The sequence below is a fragment of the Panthera onca genome, chromosome C2 (genome assembly GCF_046562875.1).
Source record: "Panthera onca isolate mPanOnc1 chromosome C2, mPanOnc1 haplotype 2, whole genome shotgun sequence".
In the NCBI taxonomy this organism is placed as follows: domain Eukaryota; kingdom Metazoa; phylum Chordata; class Mammalia; order Carnivora; family Felidae; genus Panthera; species Panthera onca.
The window spans coordinates 83,242,427-83,262,627 of NC_138347.1; the positions used below are offsets into that span (position 1 = coordinate 83,242,427).

Sequence of the window (20,201 nt, forward strand, 5' to 3'; positions counted from 1 at the left end):
CAGATACAAGAGGAAAATGTCTAGAGTTGGGTTGAGACTGATCAGTGGGGCTGGATTGAGATGCATGGAATGTAGCAGGGAATGGGTCATCTTTGGGCTTTGATAGTCGATACTCAACAAGGAGCAAAGACCTGGCTGGTCTCTGGAAGCCAGAAGCAGCTCTGGGTGGGATCTGCAGGAGCAAATAGATATCATGCCTAGGTGTTCCAGAGGACGATGACTGTGACCACGGAGGTGGTCATGAAGAGCAGGTAGAGGCGGAAGAGCAGGGTGTCCATCATGTGGCTGAACTGCACCCACAGATCGGCCAAGTGCTGCTTCTGAGTCTCATCTTCCTGCTGGGCCTTTGTTGACCCAGGACACCCATTTAACTCTGTCTCTCTGGGACCTGGCATCTTCCCCACTAACTCTACTGGCTCCTTCACACCTGTGGAGAGATAGAGACTCAGCATAGGCCATGAAGTTCACCTGGGGTGGAAGGAATAGGGAAGGAGATAGGAGCAGATAAATGGCTATGTGGGAAGAGGAAATGTGGGCAGTGCTGAATCTCCTTACCAGGCAGGTGGGCAGGGGGGAGGCCCATGGCTTTATTTCTCTTCTGGAGTGCAGTGGGGCAGCACTTTGTTGGGCTGGTGCAGTAGAGGATCAGAGAATGGAGCCACTGAGGCATGGGTGGGGGCTGGCTGGTAGCCAGGTGCAGCAAGTAGGTGATGAAAATGGTCTCCAGCAGGCTGACCACCATCAGGGACAGACACAGGGCAAAGTAGACACCTGCAGGGAAGGTAGGCCTACATGTGGGTTAGAGGCACCACCTAGGACTTCTCTCTTCCAATCCCACCCTGGCAGGCTTAGGGCCTCATTTTCCCAGTATATCTCTCTCCCTTGAGCTAGTTCAGTCAATCCTCCCCACCCTTATTTTCCCTAAGGCTGGAGATGCCATACTGATGAGGGGGGTGCCATTGGTGGGTAGTAACTCATTCATCATGAGCAGGAAGACATTGTAGCCCAGCAGAAGGGTTATCTTGAATGGGGCACGATTTCCACTTTCTGCTGGCAGGTAGAAGCTGAGGGCATCGATGGCAACCAGAAAGCCACTGGGCACCAGAAGGTTTATGATGTAGAGTCTGGGCCTGCGCCTGATGGCCACCTTGGGGGAGGAAAGAAAGGGAAGTGGATAAGGGATTTGGAAGCTGCCAGGAATAGTAGTGATTGTTTATGTCTCTGCCTTCCTTTTTGGTCTGATATCACCCTGAGATCTATAGCTGTGTAGAATGCAGCTTCATAAATAAGTATAGAGACTGCCAGTGACAAGTTAGGCCAGAGCAGTGAGCTTTAGGAAAAAGAATGTGGCTGGGCAGCCAAGAGGAAAGGTTTGAGTCTGGCAGAAGTAAAACTGAGAAACCCTGAAACTTGAGAAATACCCATTTGGTGGAGATTCTAGGTAAGGGTAGAAGCAAGAAAGAAAGGAAAAATCAAGGACCTCTGAACTCACGTAGAACATGATCTGATCGTATAGGCTGGTGCCCAGGGACATCTTTGGGGTGGCCTTGTTGATGCCTAGGAGCTCCCACTCTCCATGGGTTTGAACGATATCCCGGGATGTGTCTGCTATTTCCCACACTTCTTTCTCCATGCCCAGCAACATATTCTCCACTGAAAGGGAGATCCAGATCATTTCCCAAGGATACGGTTTCCTGTTGATTCAACTACATTCTCTTTCTTCATCTGCATTCAACATGTATTTTTGAGTACCTACTATTATGGCAGAAAGTTTGCAAGAGCTAGGAATGGTAATCAACAAGACAGGCTTGGATTTTCCCTTTATGGAAAATATTTAAACATCCATAAGAGCCCTAATTTTTGCTCTGCCCATACACCTTAGTCACCATTTATTCATAATTTCTTTATATTTTATTTTCTGTTGTTTAATCGGTTGCTCTCATTCACCCACATCCCTGAGCCCCCACAGGAACTCACCTGTGTAAAGGAATGAACTAAAGGTGAGGGTGCAGTTCTGCTGGTCAAAAGGGAAGTAGAAGATGTCCAGGTTACAGATGCTGGTCACCTTCATGGGTTTCTTATATCTGATGCGACCTTCATTACTCACATATGCTGTGAGGCCTTTTGGGGTCTTATCCACATTCATGCTGTAAGAGAGATGAAGTGGGATGCAGGTGCTTTGTTTTTCTTTTTACCTTTCTGGTTATTTCTCATCCATCTAATATCACTTTTAGTGTCTCCAATGGCAGATTGTAAATTCTACTGATTCCAGAAAATGGGGCTTCCCTCTGGCTATTCCCAGCCCTTAATACGTACAACTCAACGATGAAAATGTCCGGGAGCCATAGGTTCTTGGTTGCCACACTTATCTTCGTGATGCCCTCACACTCCTCTGGGTTCCATCTGATAAATGGGTTATCCCAGACCTAGAGCCCAGGTGGAGGAGAGGTGAGAGAGCCTGATAGAAATTAAGGCTATTTTTTTCTGTCCTTTGATTTTTCTTAAAAAAAGTTATGAAATATTTCAAGCACATAAAAAAGTATATAAAATAATAAACAGGTTTCTATCACTCAACTTTGTGGAGTCAATATTTTGATAAATTTACTTTGGCTTTTTTTTTTAGGAAATAAGAATTACAAATAGACTTGAAGCTCTCTGTGTTCATTTCTTCATAAACTTTGATTCCTCTCTTTTTCCATTTCTGTGAGAAATTACTGGTGATTAGAGAAACACTATTTTTTCTTCAGTAGGAATGAGATTTAGAGCTGAAAGATCAGTAACTTAGCCTCTCTGAGCTAGAATTTCCTTAGTGTAAAATAAGGGGATTAGTAGGTATCAAATGAAATAAAGCATATCAATGAATTTTGAAACTGTAATGTTCATAGGTATTATGTATTAGTATCTAGTATGCCTTCAACTGTCTCCCAGACCCCTTTCACCAGTCTTTATTGCAAGGAGACCTTGGACAAGCTCTTGGGTTCTTTGAAGCAAAAGACTTCATGGTCTTCCTTTTGTTGGCAGGTGCCAGGCACCACCCTCTCTTGTCTTTGGGATGACCTTTCCAAACCCTCTTTTCCAAGTCTGGCAACCTTCTTTGGGAACCGTTTTCAAGGATTGTCCAATTCTGGGTGGGCTTGTCTAGTCTCAGGGTACTTTCAACAGCAACTGCAGTTTGTAGAACCACAGCCAGAATGGAAGGGAGGCTCTATGCACATTAAATAAAACTTTGTACTGGATCAGTGCTTCTCAAGTCTTGCTTTACATATAAAACACCTGGGGATCATATTGAACTATATAGATTCTGATTCAATAGGTGGTGTGACTAACTCATCCTGATTTGCCCAGCATTTTGCTGGTTTTAGCATTGAAAATTCCATGTCCTGAGAATTCCTCAGTCTTGGGTATGCTGGGATGGTTGGTTACACTGGGTGGGACCCAAGATTTTGTGCATTTCTAGGTTTCCAGGTGGTGCAATCAACTGGTGCTGCCCATCTGGGAACTGCACTTTGAGAGCAAGATTAGGTGATTATTAGTATTATTCCCCTCCTCTCTCCTTCTCTTTAACCAAGCTTTTCAAATTGGAAACTTAATTCATTTACTTTCATTTTTTCCCCTCTTGTTTTCTTATTAATACACTTAAGATACAAAATTTCCACTGAGTTATACTTTGGCTATATTCATAGATTTTCATGTGTAGGCTCTTTGTTTCTAATTATTTTGCAATTTCTATTTAATTGTTTTATTTTTACTTTAGCCCAAAGCATTTGGAAGCTTAATTTTTGGGGGAAGTTTAATTTTAAATTCCCAAGAAATAAGGCTTTCTGGGGGGAGGGCTGTCTTTTCCCACTTAGTTTCATTTTCTTGTATCGTGATCAGATTGTGGTCTAGATAATTTCTGCTTTTTTGAGTTTGTTGAGATCTTCGTCAGTGTGGGAAAATATTGCATTTGTATCAGAAAAGATTATGCATTTTCATTGGTACAAAGTTTGATGTTTATTAAATCAAGTTTCCTAATTGTGCTGTTAAAAATCACAATGTTTTTTCTTCTTTTTCTACTTGATTTTTGAAACCAGTATATTGAAGCCTCTCACCATGATTGTAGATTTTTCCATTTCTCCCTCATGTGTTTCAAAGATATGTTGTTAGGTACGTAAAGGTCATAATTATATCTTTGTTTAAAATCCTTTCTGAATGTAAATGAAGGGAGAGAATAAACGGTATTAGCCATACCATTTCCAGCCACAGGAATGATGACAAGAGCTGTAGATGTTCATCCTGCCAAAAGAATTTCCTGTTTCTAGTATGATGTGGATAAGAAGTCTGTCCATCCCTCCCACTCCCCATTTTTTTTTTTAAGTTTATTTATTTTGGAGATAGAAAAAGAGTGAGTGCCTGCGAGCAGCAGGGGCGGGGGGGGGGGGACGGGGAGGGACAGAGAAAGTGGGAGAGAGAGGATTCCAAGAAGGCTCTGCACTGATAGTACAGAACCAGACACCAGCCTTGAACCCACAAACCGTGAGATCATGACCTGAGCCAAAATCCAAAGTCCGCAGCCTAACCAACTGAGCCACCCAGGTGCCCCTCCTACTCCTCATTTTTGTTTACCAACTCCCAATGTATGTAAAAGTGGTGCCGTGATCAAGGTCAACATGTAGGTCAAGGACAAAAGCTTAATTGAAACAGCTTAATTGAAAAGCTTAATTCTCCCATGTGTGGGAGAATTCACAACAGGGCTGGATTAGAGTAGTGTTTCTCAATCCTGGCTGTATCTTAGAATCACTTGAGGAGCTTAAACTACTGAAGTCTAGGTTCCATCCAATCAGAATCTCTGGGAGTGGAGACTGAACAGTGGTATATGGCCAGGGTAGAGAATCACTGGGTGAGAAAGAAAAGAAATTCTCTTCTATGTGCTGTTGCACCACATCCTGTTAAACCAGACAGAGCTTCTTTGAGATCCCCACTGGGCAAATGACATTTAGCCGTGATGGAGGAAGGTGCAATGTGGACAAGGGCTTTTGGGGTTCCCTTGCCAGGTTGGGAAAAAATTAAGGGCTAGGGGTCAGCACTCACCACATCTAGGATGGCAGACATAGTAAAGGAGATGTTGACTAGGGTGGGGATGCTGAAGTTGGTGACTGGACGAAAGGCCTTCCGCTCAAACACTGAATCCAGAACAGTGGGATACCCTCCATGCTGGCCGAACCCTGAGCAGTTGATGATGAAAGTACTGCCCCTTCCTGTAGAGGACATAGAATGTGTGAGGAGAGGGAGAGAACTCTCCTGTTGCCTATGTGAGAGGGCCCTATGATAGGATCTTGGGGGTAGTCTGTGATAATAACGATAGCTAACATTTATTGAGCATTGATTATGTGCCAGGTATGCTCTAAGCCCTTCAGAGGAAGTCCCTCACTTAATCCTTCCAAGCCCCTATCAAGGAGAAATTATTTTTGTCCTTATGTAATAAATGAGTCAACTGAGATCCAGTAAGAGGAATTAAATCCTTGAGGTCAAATATATAAGAGGCAAAAACTGGACTTGCTCTGAACCCTGGTTTGTTTGATGCTGCTGTAGTATATTCCCCCAATGATGAGATGGAGACTGGGGAAGGAGGATCACCAAGAGGATCACCAGATGCTGGGTGCCTCCCTCCAAGGCCAGGGAGGATGGGTTGGGCTGGAAGGCAAATGATGGAAGCTAATGTGGTAAGCTGAGTTAGGGCTCTGGCTGCCTTTTTAATGTTTCTGTTTCCATGCAAAGCATGCCCAAATCTATATGCAAACTGCCCCTGGGACAGTGATAGCCATCAGATAGGATTCCATTCCCAGGGCCCCAAAGAGAACACACCGATTTCACCTTCACTGCCCCAAACTTCCTTCTCCCTATTTTGCTGCTCAACCCTCTATCACTTTTCCAGTTTGAGGATTTTGAAGTGTTGCCTTCCCCTTTTTTCTACCCTCTCTAATTGTAGCAATTTGTTAGAGGAACAACAGCCTGGAATGAGAGAGATTGTTGTATGCTAAGGACATCAAGCCTTATCCATTCCCAAAGTCACAGTGCTGTCCAGACAAATCCTTGGATCATTCTATGAACAATGAATATTCATTTGTTGATCATGGCCAGTGAGTGGCCAGAGGAGCATCTCTAGTGTTCTCTACTGAGTAGTTAGTACAATTTGTTCCTCTTCCTTATACTGGCCTTTAAAGCTGCCTCTGGTTAAGCCCTACCTATGCTCTCTTGTCCAGAAGTTATATGACAACCTAAGGGGGAGAGACGACATTTATTGATACCTATCATATGCCAGGCAGGCACTATGCTACTAACTTTCTCTCATTGAATCCTCACAACTCTGCAAGGCATGTCCTATTTTACAGATGAGGAAACTGGAGCTCAGAGAAGTCAAGCAATTTGCCCAAGGTTGCATAAGGTGCAAAGTGAGGGACCAAGATTCAAACCCAGGTCTGTCTGTCTCCAAATCCCATGTTCTTTCCACTATACCATACTAACTTCCTGAAAGAGAACCATACTCTATTTGCACTCTCCCTTTGCTACCCTCTGGCATCTTACCTAACCTAAAGCACTTGGATCCTGAAGGTGGATGGGGAAGTTATGGCTAAAAGTGAGCACTTTGCTACAATGGAGTGGGTTTCATAGCTGCAGAGAAAAAGAATTATACCTGTGTGTAGAAAGATGGATAGACATTCAGTCTAAATAGAAGAGAAGACAATTAGGGATGGGTCCTGGGAAGAAAAATAGTTCCTGTATGATACATCACTGGAAGGATATTTTTTTTAGTTTATTTTTGAGAGAGAGAGAAGACGGAGAGAGAGGGGAAGGGGGGGGGCAGAAGATGGCAGAGAAAGAGGCAGAGAGAGAGGGAGAGAGAGAATTGCAAGCAGGCTCTGCACGGACAGCACAAAGCCCAATGCGGGGCTCGAACTCATGAACTTTGAGATCATGACCTGAGCCAAAATCAAGAGTCATTAACTGACTGAGCCACCCAGGTGCCCCTGGAAGGATATTTTCTGTCTTCCAGAGAAGGAAAGTCTATTCAGGCATTATTATAACAAAGTTATGAAATAACAATACCCATTTTAGATCATCTCTGGGAGTTGGAAATTTGAAAGAAGTTTCTAGGTGTTCAACTAGAGAGAGTCTCTGCCTCTTTCCCTGTTGTTGCCCCTTTCTTACCTTGAAGTAGAAGACCGAGAGCAAGGAATAAGAGGAATCTCTCTTTGTGGAACCAGCTTCCTTCCATCTTCTTTGTCTAAATTCTTCTCCAGAAGTGTACCAGCACCAAGGAATCCCTAGATTAAAGGAGCACAGGCCACACCTAGAGTCTGATTTTGAATACTGATGGCATTAGTTGACCACTGACATTTGTTACCTTCCTGGAAAGAGAGTTCTGGTTGTCTTGTTCTTGCCCATGCTGGAGGTTCCATTTGCTCTTAAGACTTTCTCATATATTTCACTACAATGTGTATGGTTGTGGAGTAGTTGATATGTATTACATTAAGACCTTTGTGTGATCTCTCAGTCTGAAGAGGCATCTCTTCAATTCTGGAAAATTCTCAGCCATTTAAAAATATTATATTCTACCTTTTCTCTTATTAGACTTATGTTGGATTGTTTCCTTTTTTAACCTCTCATATTAGTTTCCTACTGCTGTTGTAACAAATCATAAACTTAGTTGGCTTTAAAAAAATCACAGATTTACAGGGACACCTGAGTGGCTCAGTTGGTTGAGCATCCGACTTTGGCTCAGGTCATGATCTTATGGTTTGTGGGTTCAAGCCCCGCGTCAGGCTCTGTGCTGACAGTTCAGAGCCTGGGACCTGCTTTAGATTCTGTGTCTCCCCTGCTCTCTGCCCCTTCCTTGCTCGCATTCTGTCTCTCTCTCAAAAATAAATAAAACATTTTTTAAAAATTTAAGAAGCACAAACTTATTATTTTATAGTTCTGTAGGCCAGAAGTCTGAAATGAGTCTCACTGGGCTAAAATCAATGTTTTGCTAGGGCTGCATCCCTTCTGGAGGCTCTATGAGCAAATTCATTATCTTTTCCAGTTTTAGAGGCTGCCTGCATTTCATGGTTCATGGTCCCATTTTTCCATCTTTGAAGCCAACAACATTGGCAAGTCTTTCTCACACTACCATCTCTGCTTCTCATGCTCTTCTCTCCTCTTCCACTTTTAAGAACCCCTGTGATTACAGTGGGCCTACCTGGATAATCCAGGACACTCTCCCTATCTCAGGGTTAGCCAATTAGCCAATTTAATTCCATCTGTGACCTTAATTCCCCTTTTTCTGTATAACATATTCACAGGTGCCAGCGATTAGGATGTGGACATCCTTGGAGGATGATTATTCTGCCTAACATATCCCTCTTTCATATTTTGCACCCCTTTATCTGTGTCCCTAGTAATTCTTCACACTACTTTCCAGGTAACAGATTTCCTTCTCTATTGTATTTGTTTTTTAATTTTATTTTTTTTAATGTTTATTTATTTCTGAGAGAGAGAAAGAGAGCATGAGCAGGGGAGGGGCAGAGAGAGGGGGTGACACAGAATCCGAAGCAGGCCCCAGGCTCCGAGCTCTCGCCACAGAGCCGGACGTGGGCTTGTACCCACGAACCAGAGATCATGACCTGAGCTGAGGTCGGACACTTAGCCAAGAGACGCCCAGGCATCCTTCTTTATTGTATTTAAACTATCCTCTAATTTTCCACTGAGTTTTCAATTTCAGTGACATATTTTTTGTTTCTATAAGTTGTTTCTGGTTCTTTTAAGAAACCAGTCTATTTGGTTCTTTTCTCTCTCTCCCTGCCTCCTTCTTCCTTCCTTCCTTTCTCTCTCCCCCTTCCTTCTTCCCTCCCTCCCTTCCTCCCTTTCTTTCTTTTTAAAAAAATTTTTTTAAAACATTTTTATTTATTTTTGAGAGACAGAGACAGAGCATGAGCAGGGGAGGGGCAGAGAGAGAGGGAGACACAAAATCTGAGGCAGGCTCCAGGCTCTGAGCTGTCAGCACAGAGCCCAATGCAGGACTTGAACCCACGAACTGCGAGATCATGACCTGAGCCAAAGTCGGATGCTTAACCAACTGAGCTACCCAGGCACCCCCCTTCCTTCCTTTCTTTCTTTCTTTCTTTCTTTCTTTCTTTCTTTCTTTCTTTCTTTCTTTCTTATACTGTTCTTCATTGTGGCTTCTGATATTTCTTTAATCTTTTATTATTTGGAACTGCTAAAGCAAAACCAAAATGGAGACCACAGTTTGAATATACTCCTAGACCAAAAACTCATAATCATGCAACCAAAACCTGAAACTGCCCTGCTTCCCCCAGATGCTTACTCTGACCTTAAACAAAAGTTAAGATTTCTTCATGTCAGCATGACCTTAAAGCCTCTTAGCCATGGGGTGCCGGATGGCTCAGTTGGTGGAGCATGGAACTCTTGATCTTGGGGTGGTGAGTTCAAGCCCCACATTGGGCATAGAGCTTACTTAAAAAAAATAAAAAGCTTCATAGCTAATCAGCTACAAAGTAAACTTGCAATAAAAAAGAATGTAAGTTTCTAGTAACCAATCCACAATAGAAAATGCACTTCTGCATTTATGCTTTATAAACTGAGCTGTAATTGCTGAGAGTTGAGTTTCTTAACCACTTTGGTGGTTTGTTCAGTTTGTTCCTTGCTCAGTATAATATGCATATCAACTAGAGCTCTCTGAATTTCTTTTGACAGAATATATTTATTTTACGTTTCCTTTCAGATTGTTTTATTACATCTAATTCTTGGTATGCTAACAATTTTGCTGACTTTGTCTCATGAGGTTTATTTCCTTATATGATTTGTTAACTCTTTTGATTGGAAACTCATCTTTAGTAGGAGGTTACTTCAGTGGGAGCTTCATGTGCTTGGGTCGCAAATTTTCCCTACAAAGAAAATTGTCATTTGCCTCTGCCATAGCCTTTGGATTTTAACCAAGTCTAGTCACTGTGTGTGTGTGTGTTTGAATTTTTAAAAATCTTACATTGTATGGATGGTGTAAATTCAGACTCAATACCAGTATGTGACACAGGCTTAGTGTTTCAATTCCTTCCTGGCCTCAAGTCTTTGGCTACATTTTGTACTCTGAGATAGAGGGAATAGTGGATGGCCAGCTCAGAGACATGTCAGTCTGCAGTCTACTTGCTAATGATGTCAGAAGACAAATGATAAAAATCTCATTTGGGGGAAAAAAAGGTAAGAATTAAATTTTAAATGTGTCTTAAATTTTTTTTATTAAAAATATTTTTTAAATGTTTATTTATTTTTGAGAGACAGAAAGAGACAGAGCACGAGCAGGGGAGGAGCAGAGAGAGAAGGAGACACAGAATCTGAAGCAGGCTTCAGGCTCTGAGATGTCAGCACAGATCCTGATGTGGGGCTTGAACCCACAAACTACGAGATCATGACCTGAGCCAAAGTTAGAGGCTTAACTGACTGAGCCACCCAGGTGCTCTGTGTCTTAAATTTTTTAAAAATGTTTATTTAATTATTTTGAGAGAATGAGAGAGAGAGAGAGAGTGTGTGTGTGAGGAGGGGAAGGGCAGAGAGGGAGAGAGAGAATCCCAAGCAGGCTCCACACCATTAGCACAGAGCCCAACTTGGGGCTCAATCCTACAGACTGTGAGATCATGTCGCAAGCCGAAGTCAAGAGTCAGATGCTCAACTAACTGAGCCACCCAGGCGCCTCTTCTCCTTCCTTACATTTGTTAGTATTCAACTCTTTTGGTCATTTATGTTTATCTCCAATTGGCTTAATTTTCCTACCTAATGGAAAAGATAAAAATCTCTTCCCCAAGGATGACTCTTTCTCTTTATATGTATTCTATTCTGAATATATCAGGACATTATGGTGGGAAGAGTATTGACTTTAGAATTGGAAGACATGGATTCAAATCCTGGCTCCATCACACGCCGACTATTTCATTCTGGGAGAAGTTTAATTTCTGAGTATTTGATCTCATCTCCAAAGTGGGGATAATAATATCCACTTTGTAGGTTTTGGATGGTGATTTAAAGAGATGGCGTTTGAAAAAAGGTAGTTCAGTGTTGGGCATTTCATAGGTACTGAGTAGATGTTCTCCATCCTCATTTTGGCATTATTCTCAAGCACTCACTTATTCTGGCCATTAGCTTTCTTTTACTGTTCTTACAAGTTCATGCTACCCTTTTGTTTGTGTTCTTGTTTCTGAGTTCCTTCTTCTCTTGTTTGCATTAATCTACAGGAGTATTTTATCTGTAAAGCACTGGGGGCACAGTGCACAGAGTCCAAGAGATTCTTAGCAGCCTATTAAATGGTTGAGATTTGGGGAAAGGTTATTGGCTCCAAAATATAAAAAGAAAATTGAAAAAATAAAAATTAATAAATATTTAGTTAAATGCCAAATAATATGAACATTGTTGGTACCCTATTGAACCCTTACATTGTTATAAGTAGGCCCCCAAGTGTTTACCCACAATTCTAGAACACAGAAAGTTCTGAAAATAAAATAAATATTTTTTTTTGTTAGTTTGGGGTGAACTGATTTGGCACCACAACACAACCTGAACTAATATGAAGCTGTTTATGATCTATGTTTATTCCTCTTAGTGTGAATATTCATACATTTTTTTTTTCTGCAGAAATAGAGATGTGTTTGATTATGAATGCTGTCCCAAGCCCCTGTGGAAGAATTATGTAATATATGGTATATGCAATGTATTCTCATTCTAAAATCTGAGAAGTTCTGAATTCCAACAGCATATCTGCCCAAGAGAATTAGATCAAGGATTTCATTCTTATGTAAATAATATGTGAGATAGGAGTGAATTTTCATATGTTTACTATAATGTGTGTGTGTGCGTGCATGTGTGTGTGTGTGTGTGTGTGTGTGTGTGTGATTCTAACATAAGTGAGATGCTCTAAGTATCTCACAGTGGAGGGTGAGGGAAAAGGCAAGAGAACCAGCAGGAGCATGAGCAAGCATGGCCAGTACCCTTAAGAAAATCACATTCTTTTAAAAGGACTTCTGACTAATAAGTACATAAGGGGCTCCTGGGTGGCTCAGTCAGTTAAGCGTCCAACTTCTGCTCAGGTAATGATCTCAAGGTTTGTAGGTTGAGCCCCGCGTCGGGCTCCACACTGTCAGTGCAGAGCCTGCTTGGGATTCTCTCTCTCTCCCCCTCCCTGATTCACACTTTCTCTCTCTTTCAAAATAAATAAATAAGCTTAAAAAAATAAAAAAAGATGCTCAACATCCATAGTCATCAGAGAAATGCAAATTGAGACCACAATGAGATACCATTTTATATCTTCTAGAATGGTTACAATAAATAAGGCATATAACCAATGTGTGTGAGGACATGGAGAAGCTGAGAACCTTACACACAGTGAGAATGTAAAATGGTAAAATTACTTTGAAAAACAGTTTAAAATTTCCCCAAAAAGCTAAAGATAAAATTATTAGACTACCTAGCAATTCCATTGCTAGGCAGTTGCCCAAGAGAGATTAAAGCATATCCACAGAAAGACTTGCACATGGATGTTCATAGAAAGATTATTCATAATAGCCAAAATTTGGAAACAGCCTAAATTTCCATCAACAGTAAATGGATAGATAAATGTGATATCCATATGATGAACTACTATTCACAGTCAAAGGAGATAAACTATGGACACATGCTACGTCATGAATGAATCTCAAAAACACTGTGTTCAGTTCAAGAAGCCAAACACAATAGACTATATACTGTATCATTCCATTTATGTGAAATGTTTAGGAAAGGCAAATCTATATATGCATAAAGTAGATTGGTTTTCTGGGTCTGGGTGTGGAACATGCTTTAGCTGTAAATGGATGTGAGGCATTTTATTGGATGAAAATGTCCTAAAGCTGACTTACAGTAATGGTTATACTATGGTGAAGTTTACTAACAATCACTGAATTGTACACTTGAAATAGGTGAATTTTATGGTATATAAAATACCTCAATAAAGTGTTTTTTTTTAAGTGGCTCTTAGCTAAAGAGATATAAGCAATTAAAAGCTACAAGGTCTTTCCTTAAACCCTCTAGCCTCAGTTTCCTAATCTGCAAAATATTCTCTTTCAAAAAAAAAAATTTTTTTTTTTTTTGGCTTCATGTCCAACCCGGAGCCCAATGTAGGGCTTGAACTCAAGATCCTGAGATCAAGACGTGAGCTGAAATCAAGAGTCGGACACATAAGTGAGTGAGCCACATAGGTGCCCCCCCAGTCTGCAAAATATTCTTGCTCAGGGGCCATGCTAATCTTCTCTGTATAATTCCAGTTTTTTAAAAAAATTTTAATGTTTATTCATTTTTGAGAGAGAGAGAGAGAGAGAGAGAGCGTGTGAGCAGGGGGAGGGGCAGAGAGAGAGGGAGACACAGAATCTGAAGCAGGCTCCAGGCTGTCAGCACAGAGCCTGATGCAGGGTTTGAACCCACAAACTGCGAGATTATGACTTGAGCCAAAGTCAGATGTTCAACCAACTGAGACACCAAGGTGCCCCTCCGGTTTTAATATATATGCCACCAGAGCAAGTACAAAATATTCTTAATAATAGTACCTACCTCGGGGCACCTGGGTGGCTCAGTCGGCTAAGCGTCTGACTTTGGCTCAGGTCATGACCTCACAGTTCATGAGTTCAAGCCCCGTATGAGTGAGTTCAAGCCCCGTTCATGAGTTCAAGCCCCTGGGCTGACAGCTCAGAGCCTGGAGCCTGCTTTGGATTCTGTGTCTCCCTCTCTCTCCTCCTTTTCTTCTACTCGCACGCTCTGTCTCTCAAAAATAAACATCAAAAAATTAAAAAAAAAAATAGTACCTACCTCTCCAAATTAGTGTGATGATTAAATGAGATAAGCTTGTGATGCATTTAGCACAATTCCTGGCACAAAGTAAGCAATAAAGATTAGTTGTTGAAAAAGTTTTGTGTTTTTTTAAATTTTTTAAATGTTTTTTTTTTTTTATTTATTTTTGAGAGACAGAGCATGAGTGGGGAAGGGGCAGAGAGAGAAGGAGACACAGAATCCGAAGCAGGCTTCAGGCTCTGAGCTGTCAGTGCAGAGCCCGACATGGGGCTCGACATCTTGAACCGCGAGATCATGACCTGAGCTGAAGTCGGCCATTTAACCAACTGAGCCACCCAAGCACCCCGAAAAGTTTTGTGTTTTAATGGAAAATTATGCATCACATATAGCACACCCTTCAGGGCTCTCTGATTCTAGCTGTGTTTCTTGACTTTCAGCAATTTTATCACTCTTGAAAGTTGTAGATTGCTGAAACATAGGTGAATTTTGTCCTGTCTGGTAAAAATGCAACTAACTTCCTCCTTGTGGAAAAATTAATTTTGTCTCTCCTTACAATTCATCTCACCACCCCTTTATTCCATATAAATTTGTGTTCTTTTGATTTTTCCTTTGAACTAGTTATAACATCCACTTGGTTCCCTCATATAAGGAAAATAAAAATCTTAGCACATGTTCATTTTTATATCTGTATGAAATTCATGATTTTGCTTTTTTCCGAAGTTATCTTTTAACAGTTTTGGAAGTTCCACCAAGATGCCCAGGGGATTCACCTTACAGAGCCAGGTAACATTCATCAGTCTCACGGGTGGCATAAACCTGGGTACATCTTTTCTTGGCTTCCAGAAGTAAATCCAAAGAGTCAATAGTATTTTTGTGACTCTCTGTTTTTCCAAATTTTAATTTTGTTTTCAATTTGTTTTAGCTGGTAAATTATTCCCAATTGGAAATTTGGTTTTATGGTCTGACCATTTGATGATTTCTGTAAATGGATTAATGGTTTAAAGATATCTTGTCCCTGTTGGGTGAAAAATGTCAGAGACTGGTTTGTTAATATTTTCTGTTTGTGTGTTTGCCTATTTTGAGTTCAAATCAATGAAGAATTTATATCTGCTGTGGATAGAACAGGTCTTTTATATGGACCATGAAGTTTTGTAATTTTGTGTCTACTCTTAACCTATGGATGAAATTTTAAAATTTAAACTCGAAGTTCTATTTGCACTTGTTTGTCTGTTGTTACATCTGTAGTTCAGAAGGTTTTCTCATTGTGTGAAAGTGAAATATTTTCTACCTCCAGATGGCATTACTAAGTTGATTATAAGGTTTCTTTAAGGATCTCTATCCTGATTGACTTATAGAAATAAATAAGCACTTATTATAAACTGAATATTCCCTACTTAAAAAAATCAGGGAGTTGAACTGGTAATACTTTCAATGTGCTATACTTAAAGAATATTCTTACAGAAATTCTGACACAGAATTGTTAGGAATTCAAGTTCACGTGATTTAGGTAGTTTTTTGGCAAATGAGACTGATTTAGTAATTTTGGCTTAACAAAAAGAGCAATGTAGGGTCCCTGGGTGGCTCAGTTGGTTAAGCAGTCTCTGGGTTTCGGCTAGGGTCATGATCTCACGGTTTGTGGGTTCAAGCTTCGCGTCAGGCTCTGTGCTAACAGTGAGGAACCCGCTTGGGATTCTCTCTCTCCTCTTACTCTGCCCCTCCCCTGCTCACTCTCTATCTCTTTCTCTCTCAAAATAAATAAACTTAAAAAAAAATAAAAATAGCAATGTTTCCTTTGATTTATCAATCTTAAGTATAGTATAAGTTTATGTTTTTATTCTATTTAGATAAGTTCTTCCTAAGTGCATGCAGATTTACTCATCAAATAGGTTGCATTACTTCTACTTAATTTTTAAGGTTATGAAAAGTATAGATTTGTGTTTAACCAAATTGATTCATTATTCTGACAGTAATTATTTTATTATTTTGTTTACTGAAAATTGTATTTCAATAGTAACTGTGTTTTGTAGTATGTCAGCTTGAAGAGGATTTGTAAGGTAGTTAGGTAACCTAAAGCTTTGGACTGACACTAAATTGAGATAGTGGATATTTATTGGATGTTTAGATCATTTCTAAACTCAAGCACTGATTACTAAACATAATTTTGAGTTTACATATTTTTGCTTCTTCATTTTTGTTTTGTAATAATAGCTAACATTTATTGAGTGCATGGTTGCATAACATTTATGAGAATTATTTAATTGAATCCACAAAACAGCCTTATGAAACTGCAACTGTTAGTCTTCCACTGTTTAGTCTTCCAACTGTTTCCTCTTCCAGGAAACAGAGGCTCAGGGTTGCTAAGAAACTTGCCCACGGTCACATAGCCAGTAGGAAGCCCAGAGGTGCAAGGTGAACCCGGGTAGTCTGGCTCCAAAGAATGTGATCTTCATCACAAAGCTATACTTTCTCTGTTTGGGCAGTACTGCTACTGGTTAGGCTCTTGAAACCCCTTTTTAAGTTCCTCCCCTGATTTGTTAAGGTAAGCCATATATTTGTTTCTGTTTGTTTGTTTGTTTTGCTTTTATTGAGATATAATTGACATATTATATTAGTTACAGGTGCACAACAAAATGATTTGATATTTGATATATTGCAAAATCATCACCACCATAAGTCTAGTTAACATGTCGCCATACAGGGGTGCCTGGGTGACTCAGTCAGCTGAGCGAGTTTTAAATAAACTTTAAAAAAATAATAAAATAAAACAAAACATGTTACCAAATATAGTTACAAATTTTTTTCTTGTGATGGGAACTTTTAAGATCTACTCTCTTAGGAACTCACTACTAACTGTAGTGACCATGCTGTACATTACATCCCCATGATTTATTTATTTTATAACTGGAAGTTTTTGCCTTTTGACCCCCTTCATCCATTTGATCCTCTCTTATTTTATATGCTATAAAGAGGCAATATAAACATGTTCATTTTTGCCACTTAGAGAAGGTATAAAGTTAGTGATGCGTATGGCTGTAGAAAGCTGTTTTAAGAACTGTGGTAATCCAATAAAATGCTGGAGTGTGACACTGCACAATCACCCACTCCCCACTCTTCACATTGTGAGAAAGAAATAAGAAGCAGCCTCTGATGTCCAGAAGTGATCTGACACTCACAGGCCATTTGTTCATTTGTAAACAATCTTACAGAATACCAACCTCAGACATGATTATCCTGAGACCATGACAGAATGAGACAAAACAAGGCTACTTCATAATTTTGTCTATTCACATACAAAAATAACTATGTAAAACCACAAAATACCAAATATTTCCCCTCTTGCTAAATGAATGACTATTACTTTTTATGCAATCATACCCCTGATTTCTGACAGCATTCAATTTTGAACAAATCCTTCCTTCTTTTTAAAAAAAATTTTTTTTAATGTTTATTTATTTTTGAGACAGAGAGAGACAGAGCATGAACGGGGGAGGGTCAGAGAGAGAGGGAGACACAGAATCCGAAGCAGGCTCCAGGCTCTGAGCTGTCAGCACAGAGCCCGATGCGGGGCTCGAACCCACGGACCGCGAGATCATGACCTGAGCCGAAGCCAGATGCTCAACCGACTGAGCCACTCAGGCGCCCCCAAATCCTTCTTTATGCTCTCCCTAAATCATCCAAAGGGAAGACCAAATCCTAGAGCAGGTTCTTCTAATACTCTTCTACTGCAATACCCCATGGTTACCTATGGTTCGTGTTCTCCCTTGTTGTAATGAGCAGTAAAGCCAACTTGTTTAACTACACGTATGTTTCTGGTGGTCTTTGGAAGAAGGGCATTGACAAATGAAGTGGACATTTCCCCTACATTCCTGTCACTGCCATATTGTCAACTACTGCTTTCTTCTTTTTGGTCTAGAGTAAGTTCAAGCAATTGAGCATCAAAATAAATATCAATAATAGTGGATTTAATTTTTTGAATAACATGATCCATGAGTATGTATTTTTAAAGTTTTTATTTATTTTTATTTTGGGGGAGGAGGGGCAGAGGGAGCAGGAGAGAGAGAATCCCAAGCAGACTCCATACCCAGCACGGAGCTGGTGGCAGGACTAGATCCCATGACCATGAGATCATGACCTAAGCCAAAACGGAGTTGGATGCTCAACAGACTGAGCCACCCAGGCACCCCCATGAATATGTACTGATATAAATGAGTAAAATAAAAGCTAAAGCTCTACTTTACATTAGAGTGCCAGTGAATAAATGTAGAAGAAATGATGGAAATAGAAAATAACGATTTGGTAAAGATCCTCGAGTAAGTAATTCATACAAGAATCACTATGGTGAGGAATGGGATAACTACATAGTCTAAAAACATCTTTCTGAAAAACTCTTATTAATTACTTATTAGTAAACATACCATACTTGATAATTACCTTTAGATACTAATTAACTACTAATTTAATTAACTACTAGTCAACTGATTCGTTTAACTACTAGTTAACAGTTAATATCATCACTAAAGGGACAAATTGACATTGTTTATTTCCCTTGATGCACTGAGAAGAACCCAGCATCACTTCTGGGGTATTCCTGCAAAAAATGCATAAATTATAAGTAAATGTTAGACAAATACAATTGAGGAGCAATCTAGAAAATAACTGGCAGTACTTTTCACAAATGTCAAGATCATGAAAGACAAAGAGACTGAGAAACTGTTCTAGATTGAGGGAGACTGAAGGAGACTGAAGCTAAATGCAGTGTTTATTTCTGGGCCGAATACTGCACTTTATAAGACATTATTGGAACAAGAGGCAAAATTCAAATAGGGCTTATAGATTAGATGATAATCTTGGATTGATGTTAATTTTCTGATTATGATGGTTATACTGTGGTTGTATGGGAGAGTGTCCTAGTTTTTAGGAAATATGCACTGAAATATTCAGGGTTAAGGAGTCATCAGTTCTGCAACTGTTTCTCAATGCTTTGGAAATATCCATGATTGATAGGAATCCTGGTGAAGGGTACACGGGCATTTGTAGTATTTTTAGAAATTTTATGTGAATTTAGAATCATTTTTTAAGAGGAAGAAAGGAAGAAAAAAGCAAAAGTAAGTCTAGTAGTTTTGCATGTGTCCATTTTCCTTTGAGCCAGAACTGAGTCATGGGGTATTGGCCTCCAGGAGAGGGCAACAGATCTCTTGGTCATGTGGCTGGAGCCTTTGGTCATAATTTCAGTTACTATTTCTTTTTAATATTGACATCACATTTTTACTTCTTAAATTTGAATCTAGCATCTTCTGGGCTTCAACTGGGGATCACTGATCACTGATAATTTAATTAATATACAGATGTTTAGGACTTACTGAAGACTTACTGAATCTCTTTACTTGACATCCTTGATATGTTCTTGGTATATTCTTACAATAAGCTTGGTCTGTGCATGATATATAAAGTTAGGATTATTATATGGTAGGTCTCACTATTTTTTCTTTGTTAAAAGCATGTTCATCCATTTTTATAAATTAGATGTAATGTTCACTGTCTTCTTTGAAAATAGAGTTAATCATGTTTATAATTGTTTTTTCTAAGGTTTTTTTTGATTGACTTTATTATATTGTTTTGCATGCCGTAGAAACAACCAAATTTCCTTATCATTTTGCATAATTTTTATAATGAATTCTTATAAGGTCTTTCAGTTTTGAAAATTATCAATAATAAACTAGTAAGCTAACTAAAACCATTTAAATCTTCTGTCATATACAGATATTTTTTTTTCTTTGATGCTTCCCTGAAAGTTTTTCAATCAACTACAGGCCAGTGTATTTTATATTCAACAAAGGAATGTTTCAGAATTCTATGGAAACGGACTATTCTATATACTTTGGAGTACAGGTTTCTGATGGCATTGCTTAAACAATTTTGAAACCATACTAGTGGACTCAGTCAGGATTTCTAGAACTCTAGAGAAGCCAATGGGTTCATGACACCACTAGCCCAAGATCCACTGAAGCAAGAATTAGTTACATAGGACTGATGAATTGATGAGGGATGATTACTGTTTTTGTTTAAACTATTGTTGATATTTTTGTAATGTTCTATTTTGTGGATATTTAAGTTATGTAAACTTATCTTAAACTATCTTAAACTCTAAACTCTTAAGCTATCTATAACTCATAGCAATTTAATAATTATAACTCTGCTTTTTTTTAGACTCTGCTTTTGTACACCAAATGAAACATTTGTGAATGATAGCTTTTTCTCCTTCCCTGAGCCCTCTAGAATTTGTAAACTCTTATTAAATAATCTTAATTTCATTACAATATAATTATCACATTTTCATAACAATATAGTTATTGGCATAG

The 20,201-nt window shown here is 39.5% G+C and overlaps 1 protein-coding gene, 1 long non-coding RNA gene and 1 pseudogene across 2 annotated transcripts in view; 1 reads left to right on the forward strand and 2 right to left on the reverse strand.

The window, feature by feature from the left end:
• Positions 1-170: 170 nt before the first annotated feature.
• Positions 171-11,128, reverse strand: LOC132683445 (5-hydroxytryptamine receptor 3E-like). The gene is made up of 9 exons (XM_078432572.2): positions 11,105-11,128; positions 7,189-7,304; positions 5,071-5,383; positions 2,233-2,426; positions 1,978-2,147; positions 1,493-1,653; positions 943-1,147; positions 556-771; positions 171-427 (listed from the first exon to the last, which is right to left on the reverse strand). The coding sequence occupies exons 1-9, from the start codon at positions 11,126-11,128 to the stop codon at positions 198-200; spliced, it is 1,629 nt and encodes a 542-aa protein (XP_078288698.2). The 3' UTR covers positions 171-197.
• A 2,122-nt stretch (positions 11,129-13,250) lies between these two features.
• On the reverse strand, positions 13,251-13,349 carry LOC132684455 (U6 spliceosomal RNA; annotated as a pseudogene).
• A 1,212-nt stretch (positions 13,350-14,561) lies between these two features.
• LOC132683447 (uncharacterized) overlaps positions 14,562-20,201 on the forward strand; it is a 47,387-nt gene continuing 41,747 nt past the window's right edge. Inside the window, exons 1-2 of the long non-coding RNA XR_009612233.3 lie at positions 14,562-14,625; positions 16,180-16,381. This is a non-coding gene — a long non-coding RNA (uncharacterized LOC132683447). The remainder of the gene's footprint in view (positions 14,626-16,179; positions 16,382-20,201) is intronic.

Bases quoted from the DNA above. Each gene is read 5' to 3' on its own strand.
- LOC132683445 (XM_078432572.2), bottom strand. From the start codon at position 11,128: ATGAGGATGGAGAACATCTACTCA. The intron at 2,148-2,232 runs AAAAGTGATATT...TCTCTCTTACAG, and splicing joins AATCTGCCATTGGAGACACT to CATGAATGTGGATAAGACCC. The intron at 1,654-1,977 runs GTGAGTTCCTGT...TCTCCCTTTCAG, and splicing joins TAGTTCATTCCTTTACACAG to TGGAGAATATGTTGCTGGGC.